Genomic DNA, 12,277 nt, shown 5'->3' on the forward strand with positions numbered 1-12,277 from the left:
CTTTTTATGGGATTGAACAGATCAAAAGTAACTCCATTTTTGTAGTTGACAACTTTTTTGTACAGACGCTCCCTAGAAACGTATGGTCATTTTAAAGGGACAGCTCCAAAATCGCTCAATTTTGCACGGGTCAATTTAGGGAGAAATTACTTTGTCGATACGTAACTTTCTAGGAAGTGTCCGTACAAAAAAGTTGTCAACTAAAAAAGTTATATTCTTGGTCTGTTCGATTCCATAAAAAGTCATATTGTTGGAAAGTTAGTTTTACCATGACGCACTCTCAAAGTTGGGCATTTTCAACAGAAAAAGGCTAAAATGATAGATTTTTGGCCGGTACTGTAACTACAAATTTTTCAAAAAACTAAAAATTGCAAAACCGAAACATTCTGTTTCATAGTGCACATAGTTTTGCTGAAAAGACAGTCAAAATTCATTGGACTAGTTAGGATGACGATCTGCCGAATCTGTGTAGACACTTCCATGCACCTGTCCTTTTTGTAGTCTCTCTACGAGTAGATGACCATCACGTAGCAAATAGAGAAGAAAACGGAGGGGACCGTGTGAATCTTATGTGGTAATGGAGGGAGATAGTATCGCGTTGGAAAGGAGAGAAGTGTAAACATTACAAAATTGGGAGGATATCTAGAGGGAAAAAGGTACTGCAGTATGTAGCTATAAGACATAAAATACTGTTAATGAACCACGTATTGGAGAATTTGTGCCAGCCATATCAATATTCTACCAAGATAGATTATATTTTACTACTTTTAAAAACGGAAAATTGTTTCTTTCATGGTTTACTGATTTGGATTTTTTTTCTGTTTTGATAATTGTATAAACTTCAAATCATTAAAATGATGACGTTTCGCAAATTCTTCAAATATCTTTGATAGATACTGCTTCTGACAGCCTTTCTTACTAGGGAAGGTCATGGACTCGGTCTGGAGTTATGTGTCGTGACCTATATCATTTGAAAGCTGAGAAAACGCTGTTTCCAAATATGTATTCAGTTTTTGCCCTCGAGGCCTGGTAGTCTAGAAAAACAAGGTCAAAGCTAGAAAAATGACAAAATTATTGCCTTTTTAAAACGCGAAAATTGCAAAAAATTTCAAAACATTTTTTCCCGTGTTAAAAAGGCAATAATTTGTCATTTTTTCTAACTTTGACCCCGTGTTTCTCAAATACCAGGCCTCGAGGGCAAAAACTGAATATATATTTGTAATCAACGTTTTCTCAGCTTTCGAATGATATAGGTCACGACACATATCTCCAGACCGAGTCGAGGACCTTCCCTAGTTAGATAGTAGTTGACTCTCATGTTAAAAATGTAATCAGACCATTATGAACTGAAAACTTTTCCGTGTTTTTTTTAATTAAAAAAATATTCTTATAATTTTCTATGAATAAACTTTGAATTTGTTTGAGCTAGTTTCAAGACTTTATCTTTGCTAATTGCTACCCGAAAATACAGTTTCAGAGGTCCCATAATTATGCTGGAGTGAGTGTCCAGGTAATTCATGCATATTTAAGGGAATAGAATAATATACTGTTTTGAAGAAAAGATAAATTTTAACTCATTTTCTGGCAGTTTAATGGAATTTCCACAGTGTACATTATCAATGAAACTCGATTTTTTATTGGGAAGATTTATTGTTCTTGGCTCAGCGGGGCGTACACACTTTCTCTGCCGACCGAGGTGCATTTTCCTCTTTTTATTTTTTTCTACCGGGAAATATATTACTGCAATCTAAACTGAATGTACTTAAAACAGACAGAAATGATAAAAAACGGAGCAGGTGCGCTCTGCCTTTACACATGCTTGAAACAAAACTGTTTTTTTATTCAAGAAGAAAATGACTGAAGATCAGGAAAAACGACACTGAAAAGAATACGGAATAATATATGTGCCCCTATCCGGTGAACATGCCTTTTTTTCCGATTTTAAGAGAATCACCATTGACGATTATAGTATAGTACGATTATAGTAAACAATCTTTTTGAAACATAAAAGTGTTTATTCTGACTTGTTAATTATGAACAGACAATTTCGATAGGCTAAAAATGATTCATCAAAAATAAGTAGACCCTGAACGATCCTTGTTATCTAGGTTTTGTTACAGATTTTTTTTGAAAATTCAGGTTGTTGCAAGATTTTTCCAACCTTTGGCTAATTAAAAATTTGAAGAAAAGAAAATGTCGATTCGGTTGCATTTCCTGGAATATAAAGTCCTCATGTTAGTTCATTCGTTGCACATGTGGAACAGAAAAAAGCTTGGAGTTTGAGAGACGGCGGTAGAAGAAAAAGAGGCGATCGTTTTGAGAGTAACTGTTACATTTTTATTTGATCTTTACTGTTACAGTGATTTATTATTAAAAAATTTTACTGTTACTTCATAGTCTTTTTTGGTGGGTTTTTATTGTAAATCATTAGTACCGAAGAAACATATATTGATCTCAGGTTCCCGAGAATGTAGTTTTCTGGAAAGCAGACATTCTTATCATGGATTTTTAATTTCTAACTCCTCTCTTTTATAATAAAGTTGTTAAAAAAGTAGTAGGTGGCATTGAAAACCCGAAACAATATATCTTCAAGCGTTCGTAGAATCTTAAACAACAGTTGTGAGATAATGATGCGAATGTGTTCCCTAATGTTACGGCTTGATAAAATATTTTTAATAGTTATGACCAGAATAGTGAAATTGAAGATGTGATAGACAATTTCCCAGTGGAACAGATAACTTTATCGGGAGAAAATGAGAATTCTGAAACATTAATTAGAAGTCATTTCGATAATCTAGATTGAGTTTTTTTCTGTTTCGAATTGCTTACATAGTTATAAAGATCATTTTGAAAATCGATCGTTGGCAATTTACTTTATCTGCCCAAAATATGCAGGATCATCCAGAAACTCTTAAAAACGTCTTTTTAACCTTGTTTTACTTTACAGATCTTCGACGTAGCGGTTCGAGAGACACTTCGAAAACAGAAAAAAGCCAAAACCACAATTTTGTAGAATTTTGTGAACTTTGTGAACTGCAAGCAAGTCATGAATATATATATTTACCTATGTTACCAAAACTCAAAAATGGTCTCATTGGAAAACTTGCCAGTGAATTGGAACAATTTTCATTTTTCAAGAAATGATTGATTCAACTTTGAGGTTTGCTTCTTTACTCAAATTTCGATTTTTTCATTTTAAAAAGTGAGATACTAATCAAGATACAGATCTATATCCTTCACTAATTTTGAACTACAATCAGCATAACAATAAACCCAAACTTTATATTTGATTTTTTCCGAATATAACCTTAAAGGTTATGCTTTTTTTGCTGTTTCATATCCCCCATTATTAGTTCTTTCTTTCTGGTACGATTACTAGAAGTTCGCGACTGCCTATTATTATTTGGTTTAACATATAAATAGCAAAAAATATAAATATCAAATTCATTGACTGATTCAGCAAAATCATTTACTATTTTTATTTTTCCAGGTCTTGTTATAGAATCGACAAAATATACACCCACAAGAAGAAATGTATCCTATTTTTTAGTTATATTTATTAATGCGTAGGATGTCGATGCTAGTTGTTTTATTCAACCTTAATTTCATAGTTTGCGAAAAAATCAAGTTTCATTACCTGTACTTGGTTAGACAAACGATAATTCTGGATTGGTTTCTTAAAACGTTGTGTTTTGGAACTTTTTCATTCTTAGCAATATTGAAAGACATGCAGCTTCTTTTATCTCTTTTTTGTGAAACCGCATAATTTATTATGAATGGATGTTTCATGTAATTGCTATCAGAATATTCTTAGAACCTCCGATTATTCAAAACATGATTTGTATGGAAATAAAATATCAAACATCAATTATTTATTTGGTTCAAAAACACCATTTTTATTGAAAGAAAAGGAAATTTATTGAAAAAATGAAAAAAACAAAGGTTCTCTGATTATGGGAAAACATGGCAAAGAGTATATCCATTCCTTGTAAAATTCACACATATGAATATCAGGAAAGTGAAACAGGTAAATAATTTTTTTTTATATGTAGTGAAAAATGATCGCGTAATAATACTACCATCTTTTTGGAATGTGGGCATGAAAGGTCACGGATTTTTAGTTTTCGGGAAAATGGAAATTTTGGTCAAGGGATATAATGATGTCAGTTAAGCGATTTCTTGAAGAGAATAGCAGCGAAAAGAAGGGACAACGAGGAGCCCGAGTGGAATATATTAAATACACCTAGTATGCGTAGATGAGCTGACGGTCTCAATTATGATTTCAGAAAAAAGTGGAGGTTTTTTTATTTTATCAACTCTGTCGAATTTATCAACTCTGTAGAAAAATGTGTTCTATATATAGTAGCTGACTGAAACCGGTGATGATTTAAAAAAAAAACGTCGATTTCTGAAAAACCAAAAGATACTTTTTACAACGCAACTTATTTATTTAGAAAAAACGTTGAGAAAACAAAGAAATAATTAAAGTTAAACATCGGAGCAAGGATTCAATAAAAGATTTAAATTTAAAAAAAACAGTTATTTCTTGCCATGACCTTGATTTGAATTTTTGTCCTGAAAAATTGGATTTTAATACTAGTTTGACCCAAAAAAGAAAGAATTTACCCTTAGCTGTTTGACCGCTGCTCGAGTGGGATGCATTGATTGTCCGATGAGTGCAATTAGCTCCTGTCGGGCCACAGAGACTTCTCTTGCTCTTGAAGCAGCGACTGGAGCAGGGACTGCAGGAGGAGCGGATGGACCTGGAGCCGAACGACGGGGAACAGCTGGACGAGCAGGGCGAGGAGTTGCCGGAGCCAAAGGAGATACCGCACGGCGACGCGTCGAAACTGGAGCCACCGGGGACAACGCTTGACTCGCACGTCTCCGTCGAGTGGTCGAGGAATCGACGACTGCTGGAGCCGTAGGAGCTGCTGGAGGCGCAGGAGCTGGATCCACATTGGCGGCTGCTCCAGCATCATTATTCTCTCGTTTGCAACTACGTGCATACGCTGCTTGTTCCAGACGTTGGGCTCTTCTATTCTTCCTTCCGGCTAGTGGAGCTGCTACACGTCTAGCATCTCTATCACTGCGACAATCGGTTCTTCGCGACGTGACAGCAGAAGAGTTTCCAGATCGTGTGTTCTGAAAATAGGGATGGGTTAATTATTATTAAAATTTTCGGTTTCGTCATCATTGTAGAAGTCAATCTCTAGGGACATCACGGATAGTCCGGTAATTGTAGGCATAAAGTGCATAAATACTTACCTGGACACTGGCTACAGGAACTCCTCTTGACTTCTTGGCGACTCGATAGAGCATTCTGGTCGGTGGAGCAAGTGTAGCTGGAACGTCAACTTGCACTGGCTCCGTGAGATCGAGAGCTGCTGATTGTCCGATTCTCATATCAGGGTGACCGTTTGAAGCAGGTTGAAGGCGTCTTCTAGTTGATGGAGCAAGTGTTGCAGGACTGGCAGTGGCTGGAACAGCAGCTACTGGAGCTGCAGCCTCCTCAGGTTCATGAGCTGCTGCTTCTGGAGCATCAATTGGCTCTGGAGCTTCCATCGGTTCAGGTGCTGGCTCTGGATTGCCATTCTCAAAAGAGAAATGAGTAATAGTAAGCTACGGCGTGGAAATTTCAAGACTTTCGAAAACAAAATTTTGAAGAAAAAAGCTTACATTTGAACCAGTAGATGATGAAGCGACATCATTCACGGCTCTCGGCGATCTGGCTTCTCTTGGAGCATCCACGACTGGAGCACCGTCTGAAAGAATTATTTAAATTTTTGTACAAATTTTTGGACAATACCATTTTCAGCCGGTTCATCGATCTCTGCTTGATCGTCATTTTCAGATTCCGGCTTATCAAGTGGAGCCTTTTCCAGTGGCGTCTCCGGGACTGGTGCTACTGACGTCATCCTCTGCAGCCATTGATCCTCGACGGAGCACTTCTTCTTCTGGAACACATGTTCGGGGCAGAATTTCTCATCCGACTCCCAGAAGTCCGGCTCCACAGGGAGAGTGACCATACTATTCTTTGTGATAGCCTCATTGCTGGTGACAAAGATGTGGAGCTCTTCACCGCAGAAAAATGTGAGACGGCAATTTGGTTGGCACGATCTCTTCATATTTTTTGCGAGGGTGTCCTGTTCCCGCGTCTCCAGACTGAGAGGCATTCCATCAATTACGATATGATGTCGTTTACTCCTTTCGGCGTTCTCTTCACTCCGTTTCTTGAAATAACCAGTCATCTCGAACAGCAACTCATCCTTCCCAACATCCTCTTTCAATAAGAGGTTACATGAAAAGGGTTGTTTAGTGACTCTCGGATTGTTTTTGATATTCGAAATGATCTCCTGATGATGGGCTGATGGGATGGTGAAGCGGGGACGGAGGATGTTTTGTGCTTCCTCCGAGTACTCATTGTGGAGTTTTGGAGGTGGTAAGCGATTCTGGAAAAAACACGGTTTCAGTTTTCCATTATTTGAAAAAATTTTATTTTCATGGCATTAGGAATGTTATAGTGATTATCTCACAATGTCAAGAATTTAAAAAGTGGTGGGATCAAGAGCAAATCTTACTGTTTCTAGTTGACAATTTTTTTTGTACAAAGCCTGTCTGAAGAGTCACATCATTAACTTCTTAAGATGAACCCGTACAAAAAGGTGGTAAACTACAAAAATGTAACTCTACTGTAAAAAAATAAAGTTCAGAAAAGGAATTCGCAAAAAAAAATTCGCGGGCTGAATCGCAAGTGCGGCAGGGAGTTAACTGCAAGCGGATGAAATTCCTCCCAATTTTTTAACGAGTAGCATGGAATTTTTAGATAAACTCGTGTTTTAATCGATGTTTTCTACGACTTTTGCAGTATGTCTGCAAAATTTTCACGTTTAATCAACTGAAACATGTTAGAAAATCAGCTGAAATTACATCGCTTGGAGTTTAAGCTCCGCCCACAACTCCCTGCCGCACTCTCATTTCAGCCCGCGAAATATTTTTTGAAAATGCTCACAAAAGTTGGCCATTTTCAACTAATAACTGCTGTTTCTAAAATATTTGAAAAGCAGGTGCAATGAGTTCTATTTTGATCCTATTGGCTCTAATAGTTTTTTCACGTAAAAACTACTCACTGCAGATCCGGATGACGATGAGTTGAAGATTGGTAGGGGAAAATTCAGACGAGGCGCTGGTAGGGACGTGACAATTGGATCACGGAGGACGATAGGATGGATGCAAGTTATTGGAGGATCGGCAAGTTTTGGAGAATTCGTTGGTACTTGAGCAACTGGAAGATTCTGAAACAAAATCTATTTTCGATTCTCCTAAATTTTCTATTTTCTACGGGCTCCTAGAAACTAGACTTGAAAAATTACGGGTCGAAAAAATTGCTACCGGATATAATGATTGAGCTTTTTCACTAAAATTTTTTTCATTGTATTTTTTCAGTACTGAATTTCCGGGCCAGCAAAAAAAAACTTACACTTTCATTTTCATGATTAGAGGATCCTTGGTTTTCACGTCCCTGAAGAACATCTTCTGGAGCATTCGGAACTTTTGGTGGTCCACTAGAAGAAGAATCGGATGATGACGGTCCTGCAAATCCAGCCAACCTAGGGACGATCGGTTCGATGTTTTCGATCTCCTCTCCCGAATCCGTTAAGGTGACAACAGTTGTGTAAGCAGCCTAGAAGGAAAATCAGTAATAACAACGAAAAAATTGTTTTATTCTCACCGGACTCTCGTTCTGCGCCTTTCTCAATAATCTCTGCTTCTCCAATGGGCAGTCTTCCGGGTTCCATTTGTGGAGAAGGCATTTTAATTGGTTTTGGAAGTCAAGGCAATCCGAATCAAGAGCCAGCGTCACCTCGTCCCCTCTCTTCATTGGTTTCCGAGCAACAACAATCAAATGAAGCTCGGAGCCGAATAGGTGACGGAGCTCGCATGTCGGCTGGCAGGACCGACGGATGTACTTTCCGACGGTCTCCGTTCTCCAGACCGACATGCAAATCTGCTCCTTGTCTCCTCCCAATTTGATTCCATTATAGAGGTGGTGACAATTTTCGCCTTCCATTTCTGATCTCTCCTTGACTTCTGATTGCAAATAGATCCTTCCCGTCATCTCAAGGATCCATCCTCCGGTGCCGATGTCCTCCCTTACGATGACTCCGCTCTCCTTTTCCATCTCATCAATGAGTCTTGCTTTCTGCTTTTTGCGGAAAGCCAAAACTTTTTCTCGAACTCCAGCTGGTCGCTCGCCGACGAGTTTGGCGTGGAGGAATCCTTTGACAATTGGGGTGTATTCGTTGACGGCGTCTTTGAGTACCGCGGACAAGGTGCTCTTCTCATTACTGTTTGGGATCTGAAATTGGGAAATGATTGGAGACAGTTTGGAGTTATGTATTGGTCGTGACCTACAGTACCACTCAAAAGTATATTAAGTTTTGCCTATTCAGTTGAAAAGGTCCAATTTTGAGAGTATCTCATGGTAATATTGATTGTCCCATCAAGTAGATTTTTAATGGATCGTACAGATCAAAAGTAGAGCTTCATTTTTGTAGTTGACAACTTTCTTCTACGGACAGTCCCAAGAGAGTTATAGTTCATTTTAAAACGACAGCTTGAAATCGCACTATTTTGCATTGAAAAGGGCCGATTTGAGATTTTGAAGATATGTAACTTGCTAGGGAACGTCCGTACAAAAAATTTGTCAACTACAAAAATGGAGCTTGTCTTTTGATCTGTTCGATCCATAAAAACGTATTTTGTGGGACAGCTAGTTTTACTATGACACACTCACAAAGTTGGGCGTTTTCAACTGTAAAAGGCAAAACCTAATATACTTTTGAGTGGTACTGTATATCGTTGGAATGCAAAGAAAGAACCGATTCCAAATATCTATTCAATTTTTGCCCTCGAGGTCTGGTATTCGAGAAAAATAAGGTTATAGTTTGGAATTATTACCTTTCCTAAAAAAAGCTTAAATCCTTATGCTTAAGGCTCCAAGTACCTTAAAACGTAGTTTATATGAAAATCATGTCAAGACCGTCAGGATTATACCAATACCTTAAGATTTGGTTGAGTTTTTAGAGAGTGGAAAGGATTTGAAAAAAAAAGCAGAAATGTTTTTTTGTTCAAAATATTTCCCTGGGCCGGGCCAAAAAGGCTTGGCCAAAAACGCGAATTTTGTGTCTATTTGTACGTCGGTGTGTCCAAATGTCCAAAACTCCCAAAACTTTGTTATGTTTCCAGAAAGTTACAAAGATTTGAAAATTTTCAAACAACTTACCGTGCGAATTCTTAATTTTCCATTTTTCGAGAAGTAATGCATATTGGTAGCTGACATTTTTCTTCAATGAGTTCGTGGAGAAACGGAAGTTCTGAAAAAGTTAGGGATCAATTAGAAAGAAAAAAAAGTACGAGAGAAATAGACGGCAGAACATACACTCAAAAAAAAGAAGAGAAACTAATTGTAAGATAAGAATCGGGTTGGCGGGAGAGACGGACACCCATTCCCCCTTTTTTCTCTAACCGTCTCTATTACATCACACACTGTCTAACCGTCCAAGGCACCACCGGTCTGTCAAACAGTTTTATGTGAGAGGGGTGTTGCGCCCAGCGCGTCGCACCCCTCATGAAGGGACAGTGACTTTTTAGAACACACACGAAGGTTGGCATCGTGCCAAGATGGTGAGAGAGGGGGTTCCGCATAAGATCAAAGTTTCGGCGGCTAATCAAAAAAGTTATAATGATTTCGAACACATCTGTGCATACTTGTTAAGACTGGGCTTTGTCAGCGAAATTAAGGCCCGGATAATTGGTGCCAAAATTCAAAATTCAAAATTTTTCGATATTTTTTCGCGAAAAAGTCAAATTTCTGACCGTGACTCAGAATTAGAAGAATTTCGGAAAAATCATCAAAAATATTGACATTTTCGATAAAAAATAGAAAAAATGAAAAAAAAAATTGGTTCTTTTTTTTCAAGCCGGGCTTACGGGTCTTGACAAGTATACATCAGGGCTCTGCGGCAACAGCTTTTTTCGGCAATTCGGCAACTCGGCTACTAGCCATTTGATGCTTCGGCAACTCGGCAACTTGCCGAAATTGCCATTCGGCAACTTTCGGCAACTTTCGGCAACAATTGCATTTTTTACAATAGTCTAATAAAAAACCATGTTTACTTAAAATGAACAACAAAAATCAGACTTGCAACGGGCCGGGCCGGGCCGGAATGAAAATTCAGCACTGAAAAAAATTCAATTTTTTTTCGAAAATTTCTTGAAATATATCTTTTTTTGAAAAATATTTCTTAAAAACAATTTTTTGTAGGTTTCGAAGGTTTTTGAAAGATATACTTGAGGAAAAATATGAACAATTTTCAGAAAAGAAATTTTAGGACAAAAAATTGTAGTGAAAAAAGTTCAAAAATTCAAATCCGGGCCGACCGGGCCGGGCCGGGCCGGAGCTTTCTCGGCCCGGCCCGGAATTTTGCAAGCCTGACAAAAATGAACAAGAAAATTCGTGAAAACACAAAAAAAAAATTAAAAAATCAATCGTTTTCCATGAATTTGATGTTATTCGTCAAAAACAAATTTTTTTTTGAAGTTTTCAACTGAGGTCGATTTTCTGGAAATCAGATAGATTTTTTTTCAACAAATTTGTCACCTACAAAATGATAAAATTGTTGCCGGATTGCCGAAAAAAAGTTGCCGAAATTCGGCAACCTCAAATTGTTGCCGAAATATGAGTTGCCGAATTCGGCAACGGCAACTCGGCAACTAAAACTTCGGCAAATTCGGCAAATTCGGCAATCGGCAACTTGTTGCCGCACAGCCCTGGTATACATCTTTGTGAGGACTCTTCTTACGCTCCACCCACTTTGGCAACAGTGCGGCATGGTTTTGTCGCGCCTTCCTTTCTAATCATTTTGAGCTGGATTTTGCAGAAAAATGGTGGTTTTTTAGCTTTTTTATACGAAAAGACAGGAAAATGTTATTCGTTAAGCCAAAAATTGAATCAAAAATGGAATTCAGTTTTGGCGGAAAAAGTGTGCGGTAAATTGAGAAAGTCCGCATCACAAAAATGTAATGTTTTGAATACATATTAAATTCTAATAGAGTTACTAAAATCTTGATTATGAAAAGACCTTGATTATGATTTTTCTGAAAAAAATAGACTGGATCATTAAAATTTCAAAATTATTGGTTTTTCTTTAAAACTTCAGCGATACAGTAAAAAAATGTATGCTTTCAGAAAACTTCTGATAACTTTAGAACTACGCAGGAGGAAAACCAGATAAGAAATTTAGAAAAACGACTCAGCTCATCGATTTTAGGTGAGAGGTTGGTAAGAAGACAGTGTGAAGGAGCAGAAGGAGAGGACACCGTTCACCGTCTCTTTCTCTTGGACCCTCTCTCTCTCTTTTTCAATCTGTCTTTTACCAGAGAATGTGTGTGTGTGTCTACATGTACATAAATTTTCTTTCTAGGACGACCGACACACCTCTTGGCACTTTGTCAAGATTGTGTTGGGGTAATTCTCCGGGTTTAATATTCTGAACCTATTTACTGTTTCAAACGGTTATTATGAACCGAAAATGTTGTCAGAAAATAGTTTCGTAGCTACTGAAGAAAACTCTAATTTTTGTTGAAGAAAGCGGAAATGCACTCAAGATAACCTAATGAAATTTTTGAAAACGTCGGGGTAGACTTTTAAAGGCAACACAAGATGAAAATGGGAAAAAGAGCACTCCGTGTATGTGAGCGGTGAGAAATTAGAAGGAAGACACAGATTAATGAACTGTGGGAAAAATTATGTAATGTCTTATTTCATATATTAGTATAAAAAATATTTTCATTTTTGAAATGTAGAAACTGAAACTGTGACTTTTAAAAAAACCGTAACCAAAAAGAAATCAGTTTTGTAAACCCCATAAAAAATAATCCAATGGCCGTTATTTAGTTCATCTAAATTATTAAATGAGAAATTTAATTCACCACCAATTCAATTTTCCATGAGATGACCAACACGTTTACTTGTCGCCCACAGAAAGTTGCTTATCAGTGACGACCTCTTTTCTGTTACAAGACTTACAGATAGGTACATAATTGGTGGTAACAAGCAATGAGAAATACAAATCATTTTTTTTTCAATGAAAATTGAAAAAATCGGTTTCCTCAACGAAGCAAATTATAAGAGAGACTCGATACAAACCTTATTGAAATATTGAAATTCTGAAACATGAGTTTGCAAGTTTTTAGACAAAAATGTTTATAAAAA

The 12,277-nt window shown here is 37.4% G+C and overlaps 1 protein-coding gene across 1 annotated transcript; it reads right to left on the reverse strand.

Annotated features, from left to right (window-relative positions):
- Positions 1 to 4,539: 4,539 nt before the first annotated feature.
- On the reverse strand, positions 4,540 to 9,343 carry GCK72_012382 (uncharacterized protein; the record flags this gene model as incomplete). Its single annotated transcript, XM_053729067.1, has 9 exons — positions 4,540 to 4,575; positions 4,627 to 5,145; positions 5,269 to 5,595; positions 5,680 to 5,765; positions 5,810 to 6,452; positions 7,131 to 7,295; positions 7,481 to 7,684; positions 7,733 to 8,359; positions 9,287 to 9,343. 9 exons carry the CDS (start codon positions 9,341 to 9,343, stop codon positions 4,540 to 4,542), a joined length of 2,664 nt encoding a protein of 887 aa, XP_053583839.1.
- Between the last annotated feature and the right edge of the window lie 2,934 nt (positions 9,344 to 12,277).

Source organism: Caenorhabditis remanei, chromosome IV (assembly GCF_010183535.1).
Source record: "Caenorhabditis remanei strain PX506 chromosome IV, whole genome shotgun sequence".
In the NCBI taxonomy this organism is placed as follows: Eukaryota; Metazoa; Nematoda; class Chromadorea; order Rhabditida; family Rhabditidae; genus Caenorhabditis; species Caenorhabditis remanei.